At 46.7% G+C, this 20,559-nt stretch overlaps 1 protein-coding gene across 3 annotated transcripts in view; it reads right to left on the reverse strand.

Annotated features, from left to right (window-relative positions):
• The window catches only part of KHDRBS1 (KH RNA binding domain containing, signal transduction associated 1), a 40,189-nt gene that overhangs the window by 8,957 nt on the left and 10,673 nt on the right, over nucleotides 1–20,559 (reverse strand). Inside the window, exons 2-8 of one of the 3 annotated variants that reach the window (XM_063954252.1) lie at nucleotides 15,130–15,257; nucleotides 14,722–14,842; nucleotides 8,978–9,120; nucleotides 7,305–7,453; nucleotides 5,989–6,184; nucleotides 2,953–3,020; nucleotides 2,300–2,364 (exon numbers count right to left, since the gene is read on the reverse strand). In XM_063954252.1, the coding sequence (XP_063810322.1) occupies nucleotides 2,300–2,364; nucleotides 2,953–3,020; nucleotides 5,989–6,184; nucleotides 7,305–7,453; nucleotides 8,978–9,120; nucleotides 14,722–14,842; nucleotides 15,130–15,257 (870 nt within the window). Of the gene's footprint in view, nucleotides 1–2,299; nucleotides 2,365–2,952; nucleotides 3,021–5,988; nucleotides 6,185–7,304; nucleotides 7,454–8,977; nucleotides 9,125–14,721; nucleotides 14,843–15,129; nucleotides 15,258–20,559 lie in introns of all 3 variants that reach the window. The other 2 variants (XM_063954251.1, XM_063954253.1) reach the window with 2 other exon arrangements.

Genomic DNA, 20,559 nt, shown 5'->3' on the forward strand with positions numbered 1-20,559 from the left:
GGCCAAACATTTCGTGACATTCAGACACTCGATGGCCACTTTTAAACATCGTATCATAGACCACGTCCCCGAGTCAATACGGGGTGGAGATCGTGGACGAAGACTATTACAGTTGGAGTCCATGTGGATATACAGGCTCAACACTTTGAAACCAGGGGGGCTTAATGACAATTTGGGATTAATCAATTTTTTGTGAACCCGATTGGGCCTTAGTCAGTTGACTCTAGATGCAAGATTAGTCAGCCCTTGGGGACTCCGTGCCTGGGGCACTCATAGTGTATTTTTCTAACATAACACAGCATTATGAAACTCAAGCTGCTATATATACAAGGTGCCCGTTTTAGAATTTCTTTTAATAGGCTGTCGGTGTGTTTTTATGACATGGATACCTATTGGTGCTTTTTGCTCTGCTTCTCACTTTCAGATGTTTTTAAATACATGCTCTATTGAGTTTGCACTAGTACACAAAAAATTGCTTTTTTAAAATTGTCGTTTTGTCACAATATTGACTGCTTTATGTCATCTTAACATGTCACTTGTTGCTATTTGTTTGTTCACTTTTGTTTTTACTGTTTCACAGCTGACAGCGAGTCTATGGTAACGCCAGCTATCTCTCCAGCCAGGACCCGAGATCTCGCGGGATCGAGTATTAGGTGAAGGGCAGTGCAAGTGAAGCGGCCGTGAGATGATACTCAGACAGAGCAGTCACCATGGTAACGCGCCCTGCATGCGATACATCACTTCCGGTCCCGCGGTGACGCGAACAGCCGGGCGGAAGTCACGTTAGGGCGGCCGGACGGACACGCTGCAGCTGCAGATTGGATGGGGACAGGGGGTAAGTGTTTGTACTGTCTATTTAAACACCTTTGTTTGCCACTTGTGTTATCCTGAAGGGGAATAGGTCCCCGAAACGTTGATACGCTTTGCACCTTTTGCACAAATATATGAATGCTGTTTCAAGTCTCTGAGTGCCGCCTCAATTCTTTCTATCTATATATATATATATATATATATATATATATATATATATATATATATATATATATATATCTCTATCCAGTACTATATGAAACTGATCCCAAATTCTATATGAAACTGATCCCAAATTCCCACCTACACCCCTGCGCCTCCGGTGGAGTAGAGATGTAGTACAGGAACGTTCTGGAATCACAAACTGGAAGGCAGGAAGCAAGATTAAAATGGCCACCATGCCTCACAGTGCAGGGTATATGTAACAAGTGCAGCCAACCCTGTAATATAGGCTTAACAGCCTATTTCATCAATGTCACCCCCCTTATGCAGCCCTCCGCTAAAGTCATCTCACCCCCCCTTCTGCTCCCTCCCCCGTGGCCCGTGTACCGCTGTCTGAGCGGGAATTATCGGGGGCGCGGGTATCTCACTCCCAGCGCAATCAGGGTGCAGGGAGCCGGGGAGCGCTGTAATGGAGCGCTGTCCTACAGCGGCGGGCGGCAGGTGAGCGCAGCGGCCGGCGGGTCTCAGCGGTGGAGGCGGCACTGCTCGGAGCGGTTGCCGGGGCGCCTGTCTGGAGAGGCGGGTGCGGGCGCAGTGAGAGCGGCGTCAGTGACCAGTGTCCCCCCCCACAGCGGGGCGGCAGCGTGCGCTGACCGCCCCGTACCCCAAGCATACCTGACTCCAGAGGCAAAGGCTGTGACGGGGCTTCTATCTGTAAGCTCCGTCCAGCTGTAGCAGCAGTCAGGGAATGAGCTGCGTGTGGCTGTGAGGGTGCTCTTTGCGAGGACCGACACGCCATGCGCTGCTCCGTGCAGCGGCACTATCCCGGACCCAAGTTTTTACAGAAACTGGGAAGGGATGTGCTGTGAGCAAAAAATGTAAAAGTAGAAAGAAAAAAAATTAAAAATATTCAAAGTAGTGTGGTTATGCTCCACACAAGCCCAGTTGATACGAGAAGCACAGAAAAAACACTGAGGTACTCTGGGATATGGAGGAGAGTTCTAAATTTTAATATTCAGTGCCTTGTTCCTACGGAAACCGTCCATATCCCAAGAGTACTCCAGTGACCCCTAGTGGATGAAAAAAATTGTAAAGGACCAATCAATTGCACTGAAAACAAAAATCTAAGCCTTTAACTCTGCTTAGATAGGTTAACAATGCAAACTATTAACATGAGGGAATTTTATTAAAAGACAATTTACTCAATTATAATAGCCTCCGAAATTGATTGACTATTCAGCTCCTCAAAATATCAGTTTAGGAGACTCTAAATACATTTACTATTTTCTGTATTAAAATTAACTTCAAACATAAAAAAAATACTTGCCATAACCTTCATAGGACTCTGGACCTTCCCCATGCCCATGACCATAGTCATAATACTCTGTGTCACTGAAAAAAACAAGTTTCATGCAGAGGTCAATTTCCATGCTATGTGTATTTACAAGAAATGCCTTCTAGTAAGATCACCAGAAACCTCATATTACTCCTTAGGGCAGACAGTGTGTTTCCCCAGACATCATTAAGGCACTGTTGGAGGCAGCCCTAATAAATCCACCCACCCTCCCCCAGACACCTGAAACCAAGAGATGGCTTATAATCCTGGATGACATCCATTCATATAGCCACTGAAGAGCTACAGGTGGGATGGAATATTTTCTCCCCATACAACCACACCACTTTTACATGAATAGACTACAGCCACATGGCATATTAGTAATGTGGCAGTTAAATGCTAGATTTAAAGGGGAAATAATTCATGTTTTGTATAAACAACCTCTAAAGCCTGCAGATAAAAGAGCAGAGGACCGTTTTGAAACCGTGCTGCACATTAAATTTAGCCTTTGCTGTTTAAAAAAAACAGTTTAAAGGAGACCTTAACTATAAAAATATACTAATGTCTATACAACTTTTATAACAAATCACTTTAACTCTTGTATATATCCTTCCTACCCAAGAATGATTGTTTCAAAGACTTACCCCTGGCTCTGATTGTAATAACCCTCATAACCTTCATAGCTCTGCTCTGGATAGGAATCTTCATAGCCCTGTAAAAAAATAAAAAACAAACAAAGTCCTTCAATCTGACAAGCTTGAAGTAATCTATACCCTCTACCACTAGACATACAATGCGTGACAGAGGTATATCAAAACTAGTACAGGTCAGCTGGTCCTAGCCCTGAAGCCACAGGGTACATACTGTCTATGGAGAGCATACCTGATACTCCATTAAGATAGCCTCTGGACCAGGAATATTGCCAGGGCTTGCTGCTTACCCAGGCCTTGGCTATGTGTGAGAAGACCAGACCCAGGTCCGCAATCCTGCTCGGTACCAGGTTATCCACCGTACAGACAAGGATCGCGTTTCAGCCGGAGATGCGAACCGTACAGGGGGTATCAACTAATCCTGTAACCTTTGTGGAGAGGGTGGAGCTCTGAACATTTTGCAGGGGGGGGGGGGGGGGGGGCAGGCGGTACAGGGTATGCAACTGCAACGGGGGGGGGGGGGGGGGTTGGTGTACAGGTATGTGATTGCAAGGAGGGGGGGGGGGGGCGCGGCGGCATTCAGGGCACCACTAGGACCTACACCATGCAGGGTCAGTGTACCATTGTACGAGCTAGGACCGCCATAGTGCACAGAGAGTACATCCAAGGCACTGCTAGGGCTGCCACTGTGCATCGTCAGATATATCTGCCGTGTGTACCCAGCTTAACATTTTACCTGAAAATATCACTTCATCAAAAACAAATACCAAATATGGCAAAGAAAATTAATTTAAAAACATTTATTGTAACCACTAATACTTTAATCTGCCTTTCCAAATTATGCAGATTCTGGGGATTTTTGCTAAAGTTTCATAATTAAAGCTACAATTAAAAATTCGTTTTTTACTCATTTGAATTTAGATTACAAAGTGTGCCAAAATAATATGCTAGCTCAGAAGTTCTCAAATGCAGTCCTTAAGGCACCTAAAAGGTCCAGGTTTTAAGTATATCCATGCTTGGCCACAGGTGAATTAATTAATACCTCACTTTGATTTGACCATCTGTGCAGAGCCATGGATATACCTAAAACCCTGGACCGTTAGGTTCTCAAACATGGTGCTCGTGGCACCCATGTGCTAGAGCAGGGGTTCTCAAACTCGGTCCTCAGGACCCCACACAGTGCATGTTTTGCATGTAACCCAGCAGGTGCACAGGTGTATTAATTACTCACAGACACATTTTAAAAGGTCCACAGGTGGAGCTAATTATTTCACTTGTGAGTCTGTGAGGAGACCTGCAAAACATGCACTGTGTGGGGTCCTGAGGACCGAGTTTGAGAACCAGTGTGCTAGAGCAACAAAGCTTACTATTCAGAAAAGTAAGCAACCTACAGCATCACAGGTGGTGATCCAGTGTTTAATGATGCTTGGAAGCGGGAGATCTGCACATTAAGACCCCTAATCTATGATTGATTTAACTCTTTCTACAGCATATAGGGTATGGTCTGTTGATATCAGCAAGTAACTATTGAGAGCATATTGTTTGAAAGGGAGGCGCTGGGAAACAGACAGCCGGCATACCGTCAACTATTCTCCACGACACCCCTGGAGGGAGAATAAATAGCGTGCCCGCAGCAAGCGGCTCTTTTACGCTTGCCCCGCTGCCGGCATTCCAGCGGTGGGATCCCGGCGCCGGTATGCTGGGCGGCGGGATTCCAAGCGGTGGTATAACATAGTACACCCTGTTTGAAAGGCTCCTCTTTCAAATGAGTAGGTGCCAAGATGCATGGAAATTGCACGTTAGGTCTTCCAAAATTTCTGAAGTGCAGGATGATATTGTATGATAATCACCAGACAAAAGACACTAATACCCTTTTTACACTCGCAAAAATATCCCGGGGTATTGAACATGAACGCACATCATCCATGGATTTTGCTCAGTGTGAAAGGGTACAGGGACAATTTCCCGGGACGAGCATCCCAGGATTTCATCCCAGGTCTCGACCAGGGTTGAATCCGGGACAGTCCCGGGAAGCTGTGTAGTGTGAAAAGGGCCTGTCCCGGGATTCACTACCCGGGACTGTTAAAAGACCTCGGAATGGATCTTTCTTGGGCTCAGAAAATATGTAATCTTTCAGAGCCCAGGGGAGCAGCGTGGGAGCAAGCCAGCATGGCGACCTGGACAGACCAGGAGGTTAGAGAGTTGCTGAGCATTAGGAGGAAATAATGAGGCAGATCACAGGCAGAGTGAAAGATACAGTCATATATAAAAACATATCCAAGATGCTTGAAGCCAGAGGAATTATCTGTACCCAACAGCAAGTTTTAAACAAAATGAAGACTCTGAAAAAGCAGTTCTTGAAGGTGCATGACAACAACCGTAAAAACAGCGGGGTTGGCCGTATCTACCGGCAATACTATGATATCTAAGTAAATATTTTTGTGAGCAGGCCCCACCCCTGCCTTTGTTGAGTATTGTGACCTCATCTATGTGAGCCAGAAAAAGGCCATTTCTAATGACATACATATGCATTTGCAGTGATATCCCAGGATCAGTGTAAATGGGGCTGTCCCGGGTCGATCCCAGGTCTTAGTGCAGTGTGAAAGGGGTCAGTCCCGGGAATGCCTCCCGGGAGTGACCCGGCTGTGTGAGTGTAAAAGGGGTGTAAGAGGCCACATACAGTAATTATAATGGAGACTTTTTCAAAAAGGAGCATGCCCCAAAATTTGATGAAGCTAGTATCAGAGATATACCCATATCATAGAAGGGGCATAGTAACGAGTCTGGAATTATGGTATCATCAAGCATCGCTCTGTCACGAGTACAACAAACAACTTTGAGGAGGGAACTATTTGGCAAGCGTTCTTCCCCATTTCAACCCGATAGAAATTTGGACGAACCAGGGAAAGAGTTAGCTAGGTTTACGTATTTCTTCCTAACTAGATCATTACACTACAAATGTAAATGTAAATTCAGAAAAAAAAAAAAAAAAAAAAAAATCAATATAGAACAAGATAGTCTGTTACTCACATATTCATCATAAGACTCAGGTGCTGGAGGCGGCAAGGAGATCCTTTGAATGGACCCACCTCGAGCCCTTCCTGATGGAGTGCCTCTACTTGAAGGAGTAGGTGCCACATTTCTGCTTACACTGGCTCCACGTGTTATGGCTCCCCGCCCAGGGGCTCCCCTTGGAACAAGAGGGCGTAATGGTCCAGCTCTGCCTCTGAAGGGAAAATGAAAGTGTTATGTGCTGCAGGTAGAAACTGTACAGAAGTAACCGAACATACTTTTAACGTCACAATTGAGATTTGTTTTTCGAATAATACCAATCTTCTCTAACCTAGAGATATGCAAGGATGATGTAGCTAGTCTGCATATAGCTAACAAATAGGAAGTCAAAATGGAATATTTTGAAGAAGATCTGCTCCCATGGAATATAGCATGTCTACGCTGCAATGAAATGTGCGAAGATCATTTGGTAACAATGAAAGTGGTCTTCCCATCTTTGTATTTAAGGAGTATAACTGACCAGTAACTGTTACCCATCAATGATGTCACTCACCAGATCTTAAAGTCTGTACATCAAACATTCCCTGTCCTATTCTAGCACACAGTTAGCACTGCCATCTTTCTGGTTATGTATTTACAAAGATGCCCCACATGCAGAAAAGCAAAGTGCTATACAACACCATCTTTTCAAATACATAGCCGGGAAGACTGTTTTGAGCTAGAATAGAGGGGATAGCTGCAAGGACATACACAAATCTCTGGGTGCATGATGTGCGTTGCACCCATGGACCCAAGACGCTACACGCCCTACAACCATTATAGATACCCCGCTGCCCCTGCTCTACAAACCGTTTAGTACTCCAGTAAGCCTGTACCACTACCAACCTGTTTTGGGGAGAGAAAAAACCCCCACCCCCAACAGAGAAGAAACAATGCTGTGCTTTGTTGTCCTCCTGCCATTCAGCATTTCTTTACAAGATAATGGCCAGGGCTCATGTATTCAGAAACACAAGACTGATCGGAAAGAAATCTGCCTGGGAAATAGTGTCAGAAGCCTGTACATGTGTTAATCAGTGACCGAGCACCAATCACCACTTTTAGTATGCCCAACTGAGAGTATGGCAACAGACATTTGGTCCCTGACAAGGAGTTCTCTCACAGACTATGGCCAGCAATAGGAATTCACTGTGCGCGAGTACTAAATTCCCATCATGCTATGGGCAATATTTCTGAATGAGATTTTTTGAGGTATCAGCTATCCCTTTGACGACAGAATATATTTTATACACACCCCTTATTCCAAAGCATTCCTCAAACCACCACATGACAATTACCTTGCTGGTGGAGCCGCACTTGGTGGTGGTCCTCCTCTACCTCTGGCAGGTCCCCCTCTTCCGCCACCACCACGAGCCTGTTCTGGTGGCGCTCCATTCAGATAGGATAACTCCAGGAACTGCTCCTGACAAATATCATCCATCATATCCTGTGAGCGAAGGTGAGCACATATAGGGAGTGTTGCCAATTAAACTAGGGTAGTTATTTGGTTCTATTGTAGTGAATAGGAGAGGGAGGGGGATGTGAGAGCTGAAATCTCCTGCACACAAGTAGATGTATTCCCAAACTGACTTTAAGCAGAAATATTAATACCTTGGATGTCATTTAAGATATGGGAAAGGTAGAAAATGCAGCATGTTTTCTTAGTAGTCTGCTTGTGATCTGAAGATTTCAGCTACAATATCAATTCAGTGTGAAAAGATAGCGGTCCGCACTCACATGCACCTGTTCACTAAAATAGAACTTGGCAGGCAGCCAAAGCTATTGCTACTTATTTACATTGCTGTAACAATGTTGTAGCACTTTGCAAAACAGTTATTTTAGTGCTGCTGGAAACTGAAATTAGAGCTTAAACCCACTGGTTGTTTTGAAGAATTGGGGGTGGGGGTAAAAACAAAAAATATATTTTATTGCAACAAAGCACCAGTGGGAATAAGTGCTTAACATCTTGTTCTCGCATCTGCAGAATCTAAAGCTGGGTACCCACTGCACTAGGCAGCTGCAAGGACCACCAATGACTGACATCTCAAATGGGTGGGCACATTTAAATGTCTGCCCGGCTGTGATGTCAGGCATGCCACATTGGGCAGAAGATTAGCAAGTGTGTATGCACTTACCAATCGTCCGACAAGTCGGCCAGGTGTGTAACCAGCTTAAGAATGCACTGGTGGGAACAGAGCCCATAAGAAGCCTGTAGGTATCAGATTTTCAGGCATTGGCAGCTGGGATAATACACAAGTTTGAATTAACCATAACAGCAGGAAAATGACTGTTTGCAAATTTTATCAACTGGAGGATTTGAATGAGTGGAGCTGTGGGAGGGCGCTAGCAGTATCGGCTACACTCCTTCCAGTTTACAATGGAAGTCATATTTAGACAACGGGGAATTGGAGTCATTTAGTTAAATCATTTGACATTGGGGATTTAAGCATACAATAGCAAAAAAGATCAGTACAGATTGAATCCTAAGCAGTTAAATTGTAGACATATACAGTTTGATTTTTTAAGTGGTGCTAGCCAGTAATCTAATAAATCCAGTGTATAGGTTAATGTACTTCTGTCCTCAAATAAGAGTGTCTCTTCTCAATATGCAAGTTCCCACAGACAGGGCCCTCTTTCTAGTTTTCTTCATAGCCTCTATACATGTTACCAGCGCTCCTTTCCCTTGCCTGCTCCTTCAGCAACTAACACATTTCACTTGCCTATGTTGTACATACAGTAGAGTTATCGCTACATGGACAGCTAAATTGTTCTTTCAAGTTAAGCTACAGCAAGTTGCCCTACAGAGTCTGATGTTCTAATAAGGTTTGGTACTTATGCTATTTACCTACACTTTCCCTAGCTGTTGTAGAATATACTTCTGCTCAGTTTGTTTACCCCCTTGAACAGCACAAAAAAAATAAAATAAAAAAAATTATATATTAGAATAGTATAGCATAAAATTGATACGCACTGGGACCAAAAACTTCTTGACTTCCTCCATAGCATGTGCCATTCGAGTATAAGCCTCACATGGCGGGCCAAAGACTTCAATGAAAACATGAAGATCCATGTTCAAATGACTGTATTTAGGATCTCCTCCTTTACGCAGCTCTTCTTCCTAAAACAAAGATTCCAATAACACATGAACAACTTCATTGGTTCCATGTTTTGTCATCGGCAAATTATGTTACGACTACATACCAGCTAGAGGGATTGAATTAGAGGGATTGAATCTAGCACTTACAATACACAAATTCCTTTTTTCGTTTTTTTTTTTGTCTTGTTAAGAAAACTGCAGTCAAACGGACATCATAGATATATCTCCACCATGTAATTATACTGGCTTTTTGGTGTTTGCTGAATTTAACAAATACTGATGAATTATATCACCAGGGATCGTTACAGATATAAATAAACGCAAAAACCATGGATTATGCATCTTAAAGCAGAGGGCAAAATATTTTCTATGGAAAACACCTTTTTGGAGACTGGGATACATTCCAAAGAATGTTTAGACACTCATTTAAATAACCACAACCCAGCTGGCAGAGGCATGCAGCCAGGAACTTCTCTCATACATTTTATTAAATATAAGTTAATAGGGGAAGAAAAAAAAAATAAAAAAATTTTTTTTAGATGATTTTGGTTACATACTGGTAAATTCTTCTCTCGTAGTCCGTAGAGAATGCTGGGGTCCACATTAGTACCATGGGGTATACACTGGTCCACCAGGAGCCATTGGCACTATAGGAGTTTGAGAGTGTGGGCTGGCTCCTCCCTCTATACCCCTCCTACCAGACTCAGTCTAGAAACTGTGCCTGAGGAGACGACATACTTCGAGAGAAGGATTATACACAGATAGTGGTGAGATTCATACCAGCTCACATACAAGGCACGTCAAGTCAACTAGCTTGAACTACTCAACAGCTGAAACATTACTTACCAAGTAACAATGCAGTACTCAACTAAAACGAAGTTGTACTGAACCAAACAACATTTGTAGGAGAACGAAGCGCTGGGCAGGCGCCCAGCATCCCCTACGGACTACGAGAAAAGGATTTACAGTTAGGTAACCAAAATCCTATTTTCTATTACGTCCTAGAGGATGCTGGGTCCACATTAGTACCATGGGGATGTACCAAAGCTCCTGCAGAACTGATTGATCTGAAGTTCAGATCAGAGGCCAAAGTACCGAACTTGTAAAACTTTGCAAACGTGTTCGACCCAGACCAAGTTGCAGCTCGGCAAAGTTACACTGCCGAGAAACCCCAGGCAGCCGCCCAGGAAGACCCCACCTTACGAGTAGAGTGGGCCTTAACAGATTTTGGACACTGCAGCCCTGCCGTAGAATAAGCGTGCTGGATAGTGAACCTAATCCAGCGAGAAATAGTCTGCTTAGAAGCAGGACACCCAATTTTCTTGAGATCATAGAGGACAAACAGAGTCCGACTTTGTGACGAGAAGTTCTCTTCACATATATCTTAAGAGCCCTTACGACATCAAAGGACTTTGATGTAATGGACGAGTCAGTAGCCACTGGCACCACAATAGTTTGGTTGACATGAAATGCAGACAACCTTCTGACGAGTCCGGAGCTCAGCTCCATCTCCGTGGAAGATCAAGTATGGGCTTTTACAGGATAAAGCCCCCAGCTGGACACACGTCTAGCAGAAGCCAAGGTCAACAAAATGACCGCCTTCCATGTAAGAAATTTGACCTCTACCTCCTGTAGAGGTTCAAACCAATCCGACTGGAGGAACTGCAACACCATGTTATGGTCCCAAGGTGCCGTAGGCGGTACAAAGGGAGGTTGGATATACAGAACTTCCTTCAAAAAGGTCTGAACCTCAGGGAGGGCAGCCAATTGTTTCTGAAAGAAAGTGGATAGGGCTGAAATCTGGACCTTCACAGAACGCAAACTCAGGCCCATATCCACTCCTGCTTGCAGGAAGAGGAGGAAACGTCCCAGTTGAAACTCCACCGTAGGAAACTTCTTGGACTCACACCAAGACACATTTCTTCCAAATACGATGGTAATGTTTAGACGTTACCCCTTTCCTAGCCTGTATTGGGGTAGGAATAACTTTCTTCGGAATGCCCTTCCGAGCAAGAATCAGGTGCTCAACTTCCATGCCGTCAAATGTAGCAGCGGTAAGTCTTGATAGGCGAATGGCCCCTGCTACAGCAGGTCCTCCCGAAGAGGAAAAGGCCTTGTCTCTTCTTTCAGTAGATTCAGAAGGTCCGCGTACCAAGCCCTTCTTGGCCAGTCTGGGGCAATGAGGATCGCTTGAACCCTTGTTCTCCTTATGAGCTTTAGGATTCTTGGGATGAGTGGGAGTGGTGGAAACATGTACACTGACTGGAACACCCACATAGACACCAGGACGTCCCCTGCCTATGGGTCCCTCGACCAGGAACAATAACATCGAAGCTTCTTGTTGAGACGATAGGCCATCATGTCTATTTGGGGTAAACACCAAAGATCTGTTATTTCCTTGAACACCTCCGGATGGAGTCCCCACTCTCCTGGGTGGAGATAGTGTCTGCTGAGGAAGTCTGCTTCCCAGTTGTCTACTCCCGGAAAGATGGCTGACAGCGCTAACGCTTGCTTTTCTGTCCAGAGGAGTATTCTTGTCACCTCTGACATTGCCGTTCTCTGCTCTTCGTTCCACCTTGTTGGTTTATGTAAGCCACTGTTAAGTTGTCCGACTGCACTTGAATGGCCCGATTTCTCAGAAGAGGGGCCGCCTGAAGAAGACCGTTGTAGATGGCTTAGTTCCAGGATGTTGATGGGCAGGCCGGCTTTCAAGCTTGACCACCGTCCTTGGAAGGTTACTCCTTGAGTGACTGCTCCCCAGCCCCAAAGGCTCGCATCCGTGGTTAGAAGGACCCAGCCCTGAATCCTGAACCTGCGTTCCTCCAGAAGGTGAGGCAATTGGAGCCACCAGAGGAGTGAAATCCTGGCCTTTGGCGACAGACGAGTTCTCTGGTGCATGTGGAGGTGAGATCCCGACCACTTGTCCAGGAGATCCAGTTGGAAGGTCCGAGCGTGGAACCTCCCGTACCGGAGAGCCTCGTAAGAGGCCACCATTCTTCCTAATAGGCGAATGCATTGATGAACCGACACCCAAGGTGGCTTCAGGACGTCCCAGACCATAGCATGTATCAACAACGCCTTTTCCTGCGGAAGAAACACCCTCTGCACTTCCATATCCAGGATCATTCCCAGAAATAACAACCTCTGTGTTGGTTCCAAATGTGACTTTGGAAGGTTCAGAATCATGTGGAGATATGCATCCTTGATATCCAGGAATTCCCCTTCTTCCAGACCCGATATCACCGCCCTGGGAGACTCCATCTTGAACTTGAACTCAAGTTAGAAAGGGGTTCAATGATTTTAGGTTCAGAATGGGCCTGACCAAACCATCCGGTTTTGGTACCACAAAAAGGTTTGAATAGTAACCATTGTTCAGCATGTGAGGTGGTACTGGCACAATGACCTGTGCCTCTACCAGCTTTTGGTCAGCATCTTGTAGTACAGTGCTGTCCTGCAACAGAGTTGGCAAGCCTGACTTGAAAACACAATGAGGAGGGAGACTTTGAAATTCCAGCCTGTATCCCTGAGACACAACATCTACCACCCAGGGATCCAGGCCGGACGATACCCAGACATGACTGAAGTGTCAGAGTCTCGCTCCCACTGGCTCCACCACCGGGGCGTGCAGTCCACCGTCATGCGGAGGACTTTGGCATATCCAAAGCAGGCTTTTGTTCCTGGGAACCTGCAGCGGTAGGTTTCTTGGACTTAACCCTACCTCCCCTAAAGAAGATATTGGAAGTTCTGGCCTTTCTAGGCCGAAAGGACTACGTTGCTGATGGAGAAAGATTTCTTCGGAGCAGGTGCTGCTGAGGGAAGAAACGGAGACTTACCCGCTGTAGCGGTGGATATCCATGCATCTAGAGCTTCCCCAAAGAGTGCCTGACCTGTATACGGTAGGGACTCCACACTTCTACTGGATTCCGTGTCGGTCATCCACTGGCGCAGCCACAGTCCCCGACGAGCTGAAACAAAAATGGAAGATATTCCCGCAGCCATGGAACCCAGGCCTTTCATGGATTCTACCATAAAACCTACAGAATCATGTATGCAACGTCATCCCCATCCATCGTATCCAAATCCTCAAGTAAGGTAACCGACCACTTTACTATTGCCTTTGCAATCCATGCAGTAGCAATAGTGGGACGTAATATGGCCCCTAAAGCAGTATACATTGATTTAAGCGTGTTATCAATTTTCCCATCAGCCGGCTCCTTTAAGGCGGTAGATCCTGGAACAGGTAAAACCACCATCGAGAGTCTGGACACAGAGGCGTCAACAATCGGCGGGTTTTCCCATTTATTCCTATCCTCCTCAGGGAAAGGAAATGCCACCTGGACCCTTTCAGGGATCTGGAATTTTTTCTCAGCGTTTAACCATGTTTTTTCAAATATAGCATTCAATTCCTTTGATACAGGGAAGGTTAGCGAGGCTTTTTTATTTTCAGTTGAAAAAAAGCCTCCTCAACCTGCTCAGGTGTGGTATCATTAACATTTAACACATCCCTGATAACCTCCATCAACAATTGCACCCCCTTTGCAAGAGATGTGGACCCCCGTAACACATCCTCATCTGTAGTGTCAGAATCGGTATCCGTGTCGTCTTGTGTAACATACACAAGCGCACGTTTGTGGGGGTATATATCAGGGTGTCCTGAGGTTCCAGAACCAGGCCATACTGCCATAGAGCTCTGTAATACCTGGGTTGAAGATTCATTACTTGCAACCCTGTCCGAAATCCAAGATTTGATAGAGGAAAACCACTCTGGTTCCCTTGCTGGTATCTGTGCTAAACCAGTGCTATCCTGATTACATGGAATGGGATCATCCTGGGAGGATAAATCCTCTGCAGCATATGACACTGTGTCCCTGGACATTGCTAAAGGAGACCATCAAACACTCCACACACACACACACACGTGTGGGCAGACAGAGTCCCCCCACCTCTTCCATCCAGCACTGTGCAGGCAGGAAAATGGCGCTGGAACACTGCTGGGCCCGCTCTGCGGAGAAGCTCCGCCCCCTTAATGGTGCTGTCTTCCCGCTCTTCATAGATTATACTGGCCTGAGGTTAAACTTGCTGGCTGAGATCCGCGGACCCCGACAGACTTGTAGACCAGTGTGGGGGTAAGCGCTGGCTCAGACCCCGCAGGGTGGACACTGCTCCCCCCCCTTAGTCCCTCGCTGCAAGCAGGCTGTTGCCAATAGCCTGCTGTAAAATAAAAAAGCTCTAAAAATAACTTACTAGAAAAGCTCAGGAGAGCTCCCCTAGCTGTGACCGGCTCCTCCGGGCACATTTTCTAAACAGAGTCTGGTGGGAGGGGCATAGAGGGAGGAGCCAGCCCACACTCAAATTCTTAAAGTGCCAAAGGCTCATGGTGGACCAGTCTATACCCCATGGTACTAATGTGGACCCCAGCATCCTCTAGGACGCAAGAGGGGGGGGAAAACAATAGAAATCCAACCCAACCATCTGTAAGGGTCTGAATCTAGTAGTTTAACATTTATTCCTTTCCATCCATTTAAAATGCCTCTTCGAAGTTACTTATAAGCATGATTACATCAAGTTAAAAAACCACCACATGTTCCCACTATATGCCACTGGTAACACATGGACACTTGCCTTTGCCTTGTCTCTCATGGATCCCTTCCCCAATACCGAAATTTTTGCTCCAGTCTCTTCCTGCAGCCTTTTGATTGTGTTCCCTTGTGGACCCAGGATCTTGCCAACAAAGTTAAACTGGAAATAAAGACAATTTTAAGCAAGTCAAAATTGACAATTACATTTTGATTAGCAACTGCAGTTCTATTATATCAAAACAACTGCAAACAGTTAACTATTCTTAGGGGGAAGATTCAAATGTTTGAAAAGTCAGTTGGGTGTGTGTTTTTTTTCATATCTAATAGACAGGAAAAAAACAGACATCCATCTGACTTTTCAAACATTTGAATTCCCCCTTTAAAGTGTTACTCGTGTGGTGGCAGTGCTTGCACCATGGCAAAAGTAAAAGTAGCATTATAACTCACTTTAGGGTAAAGTTTAACAGGAATCAAAATACGCTCCTTAAGCTTCATGTTTTTGTGAGAAAACAAGTCCAAGTAAGTGTCATCTTCATCCTTTTTCGGTTCACCTCCCTTCTTCAACCTTTCAATCTCTGCAATGGAAAATAAGATTTTACTTACCGGTAAATCTATTTCTTGTAGTCCGTAGTGGATGCTGGGGACTCCGTAAGGACCATGGGGAATAGACGGGCTTCGCAGGAGACATGGGCACTTTTAGAAAGAATTTGGATTCTGGTGTGCTCTGGCTCCTCCCTCTATGTCCCTCCTCCAGACCTCCGTTAGAGAAACTGTGCCCGGAAGAGCTGACAGTACAAGGGAAGGATTTGGGGAATCCAGGGTAAGACTCATACCAGCCACACCAATCACACCGTATAACTTGTGATACTGTTAACTGGGTAAGTTTATGAACAACAGAGCATCAGATCAACCCTGATGCAACTATAACATAACCCTTATTTAAGCAATAACTATATACAAGCATTGCAGAAGAAGTCCGCACTTGGGACGGGCGCCCAGCATCCACTACGGACTACGAGAAATAGATTTACCGGTAAGTAAAATCTTATTTTCTCTAACGTCCTAGTGGATGCTGGGGACTCCGTAAGGACCATGGGGATTATACCAAAGCTCCCAAACGGGCGGGAGAGTGCGGATGACTCTGCAGCACCGAATGAGCAAACACAAGGTCCTCCTCAGCCAGGGTATCAAACTTGTAGAACTTTGCAAAGGTGTTTGAACCTGACCAAGTAGCCGCTCGGCAAAGCTGTAATGCCGAGACCCCTCGGGCAGCCGCCCAAGAAGAGCCCACCTTCCTTGTGGAATGGGCCTTAACTGATTTAGGCAGCGGCAACCCTGCCGCAGAATGAGCCTGCTGAATCGTGTTACAGATCCAGTGAGCAATAGTTTGCTTTGAAGCAGGCGCCCCAAGCTTGTTGGAAGCATACAGGATAAACAAAAGATTCTGTTTTCCTGACCTTAGCCGTTCTGGCTACATAAACCTTCAAAGCCCTGACCACATCCAGTGACTCAGAATCCTCCAAGTCAGTAGTAGCCACAGGCACCACAATAGGTTGGTTTATATGAAAAGGATGAAACCACTTTCGGCAGAAATTGTGGGCGGGTCCGCAATTCTGCTCTATCCGCATGGAAAACCAGATAAGGGCTTTTATGTGACAAAGCCGCCAATTCTGACACGCCTAGCCGAAGCCAAGGCTAATAGCATGACCAGCTTCCACGTGAGATATTTCAATTCCACCGTTTTGAGTGGTTCAAACCAGTGTGATTTCAGGAAACTCAACACCACGTTAAGATCCCGAATATGCAGCACTCCCTTTACAAACGTCTGAACCTCAGGCAGAGAAGCCAGTTCTTTTTGAAAGAAAATGGATAAGGCTGAAATCTGAACCTTAATGGAACCCAATTTAAGGCCCAAAGTCACTCCCTCCTGTAGGAAGTGAAGGAAACGGCCCAACTGGAATTCCTCCATAGGGGCATTCCTGGCCTCACACCAAGCCACATATTTTCGCCATATACGGTGATAATGTTGAGCTGTCACATCCTTCCTAGCCTTTATCAGCGTAGGCATAACTTCATCCGGAATGCCCTTTTCTGCTAGGATACGGCGTTCAACCGCCATGCCGTCAAACGCAGCCGCGGTAAGTCTTGGAACAGACAGGGCCCCTGTTGCAACAAGTCCTGTCTTAGAGGCAGAGGCCACGGGTCCTCTGTGAGCATTTCTTGCAGATCTGGATACCAAGTCCTTCTTGGCCAATCCGGAACAATGAGTATCGTTCTCACTCCTCTTTTTCTTATGATTCTCAGCACCTTGGGCATGAGAGGAAGAGGAGGAAATACATAGACTGACTGGAACACCCACGGTGTCACCAGTGCGTCCACAACTATCGCCTGAGGGTCCCTTGACCTGGCGCAATATCTCTGTAGCTTTTTGTTGAGGCGGGATGCCATCATGTCCACCCGTGGCAGTTCCCACCGACTTCCAATCTGCGTAAACACTTCTTGATGAAGTCCCCACTCTCCCGGGTGGAGGTCGTGCCTGCTGAGGAAGTCTGCTTCCCAGTTGTCCACTCCCGGAATGAATACTGCCGACAGTGCGCTTACGTGATTCTCCGCCCAGCGAAGAATTCTGGTGGCTTCTACCATCGCCACCCTGCTCCGTGTGCCGCCTTGGCGGTTTACATGAGCCACTGCGGTGATGTCCGACTGAATCAGAACCGGTTGGTCGCGAAGCAGGGACTCCGCTTGACGTAGGGCGTTGTATATGGCCCTTAGTTCCAGGATGTTGATGTGAAGGCAAGTCTCCTGACTTAACTACAGCCCTTGGAAATTTCTTCCCTGTGTGACTGCCCCCCACCCTCGGAGGCATACATCCGTGGTCACCAGGACCCAGTCCTGAATGCCGAATCTGCGACCTTCGAGAAGGTGAGCACTCTGCAGCCACCACAGGAGAGACACCCTGGCCCTGGGGGACAGGGTGATCAACCGATGCATCTGAAGATGTGATCCGGACCACTTGTCCAACAGATCCCATTGAAATGTCCTCGCATGGAACCTGCTGAAGGGAATGGCCTCGTATGATGCCACCATCTTTCCCAGAACTCTCGTGCAGTGATGCACCGACACCTGTTTTGGTTTTAATAGGTCTCTGACCAGTGTCATGAGCTCCTGAGCCTTCTCCATCGGGAGATAAACCCTCTTCTGGTCTGTGTCCGGAATCATGCCCAGGAAAGGCAGACGAGTCGTAGGAATCAACTACGACTTTGGAATATTTAGAATCCAGCTTGTTGGAGGGGAATCTTGACCATCACCTGCTGAAGATACAATTTGTGAATTGCAGCTAACACTATTTCCCTCTCTAAGGGGGAAGCTGGCAGGGCCGATTTGAGGTATCGGTGAGGCGGCATCTCTTCGAATTCCAGCTTGTATCCCTGAGACAATCTCTATCGCCCAGGGATCCACCTGGGACTGAACCCACTTGTGGCTGAAATTTCGGAGACGCGCCCCCACCGGGCCTAGCTCCGCCTGTGGAGCCCCAGCATCATGCGGTGGATTTAGTGGAAGCCGGGGAGGACTTCTGTTCCTGGGAACTAGCTGTGTTGTGCATCTTTCTTCCTCTGCCCCTGCCTCTGGCAAGAAAGGACGCACCTCGGACTTTCTTGCCTTTTTGTGATCGTAAGGACTGCATTTGGTAATACGGTGCTCTCTTAGGTTGTGAGGGAACATATGGCAAAAAATTTGACTTTCCAGCAGTAGCTGTGGAGACCAGGTCCGAGAGACCCTCCCCAAACAATTCCTCACCCTTGTAAGGTAAAACCTCCATGTGCCTGTTTGAGTCGGCATCACCTGTCCATTGCAGAGTCCACAGGACCCTTCTGGCAGAAATCGACATTGCATTTATTCTAGAGCCCAGTAGGCTAATGTCTCTTTGAGCATCTCTCATATATAGGACAGCGTCTTTTATATGCCCCAGGGTCATTAATATAGTATCCTTGTCTAAGGTATCAAGTTCCTCTGATAAGGTATCCGTCCATGCTGCTACAGCACTACACACCCAGGCCGACGCAATTGCCGGCCTTAGTAAGGTACCTGAATGTGTATAAATGGACTTCAGGGTACCCTCTTGCTTTCTATCCGCAGAATCTTTTAGGGTGGACGTATCCTGTGACGGCAGGGCTACCCTCTTGGATAAGCGTGTTAAAGCTTTGTCCACCCTAGGGGAGGATTCCCAGCGTAACCTGTCCGTTGGCGGGAAAGGATACGCCATAAGCATCCGTTTGGAAATCTGCAGTTTTTTATCTGGAGATTCCCAAGCCTTTTCACATAACTCATTTAGCTCATGTGAAGGGGGAAAGGTCACCACCTGCCTTTTTCCCCCATACATATGAACCCTCTTGTCAGGGACTGGGGTTTCCTCTGTGATGTGCAACACATCCTTAATTGCTATAATCATATAACGGATGGATTTAGCCAATTTAGGCTGTAACTTTGCATCATCGTAATCGACACTGGAGTCAGAATCCATGTCGGTATCTGTGTCAACAATTTGGGATAGTGGGCGCTTCCGAGACCCTGACGGCCTCTGCAACATAGGATCAGGCATGGGCTGAGACCCCGACTGTCCTAAGGTTTCAGCTTTATGCAACCTTTTATGCAAGGAATTAACATTATCATTTACAACCTTCCACATATCCAATCAGGTGTCGGCGCCGTCGCCGGAGACACCACATTCATTTGCTCCCGCTCTGCTTCCACATAGCCTTCCTCGTCAAACATGTCAACACCAGCGTACCGACACCACACACACACAAGGGATGCTCTTTTTGAAGACAGTACCCCCACAAGGCCCTTTGGGGGGGGGGGGGGGAGAGAGAAAGAGAGAGAGAGAGAAAGAGAGAGAGAGAGAGAGAGAATGCCAGCACACACCCCAGCGCTATATGTCCCAGGAATCACACAGTAACTTAGTGTTAACCCAGTAGCTGCTGTATATTATGTTTTTGCGCCTAATTTATGTGCCCCCCCCTCTCTTTTTACCCTCTTCTACCGTGAATCTGCAGGGAAGAGCCTGGGGAGCTTCCGCTCAGCGGAGCTGTGGAGAAAAAATGGCGCTGGCGAGTGCTGAGGAAGAAGCCCCGCCCCTTCAAGGGCGGGCTTCTGTCCCGCGTTTATGTACAATATTATGGCGGGGGCTCATACATATATACAGTGCCCAACTGTATATATGTCCAACTTTTGCCAAGAGGTCCTAATTGTTGCCCAGGGCGCCCCCCCCCCCCCTGCACCCTACAGTGACCGGAGTATGTGGGTGTAGTGTGGGAGCAATGGCGCACAGCTGCAGTGCTGTGCGCTACCTCAGTGAAGACTGGAGTCTTCTGCCGCCGATTTCGAAGTCTTCTTGCTTCTTTCACCCAGCTTTTGTCTTCCGGCTCTGCGAGTGGGACGGCGGCGCGGCTCCGGGATCGGACGACAAAGGGCGAGATCCTGTGTACGATCCCTCTGGAGCCAATGGTGTCCAGTAGCCTAAGATGCAGGACCCATCTGCAGAGAGTAGGGCTGCTTCTCTCCCCTCAGTCCCACGATGCAGGGAGTCTGTTGCCAGCAGAGCTCCCTGAAAATAAAAAACCTAACAAAATACTTTCTTATAGCAAGCTCAGGAGAGCTCACTAAACAGCACCCAGCTCGTCCTGGCACAGATTCAAACTGAGGTCTGGAGGAGGGACATAGAGGGAGGAGCCAGAGCACACCAGAATCCAAATTCTTTCTTAAAGTGCCCATGTCTCCTGCAGAGCCAGTCTATTCCCCATGGTCCTTACGGAATCCCCAGCATCCACTAGGACGTAGGAGAAAATGGATTTACCTGGTAAGTACCAAAATCCTTTT

The sequence above is a fragment of the Pseudophryne corroboree genome, chromosome 2 (genome assembly GCF_028390025.1).
Source record: "Pseudophryne corroboree isolate aPseCor3 chromosome 2, aPseCor3.hap2, whole genome shotgun sequence".
Classification (NCBI taxonomy): Eukaryota; Metazoa; Chordata; class Amphibia; order Anura; family Myobatrachidae; genus Pseudophryne; species Pseudophryne corroboree.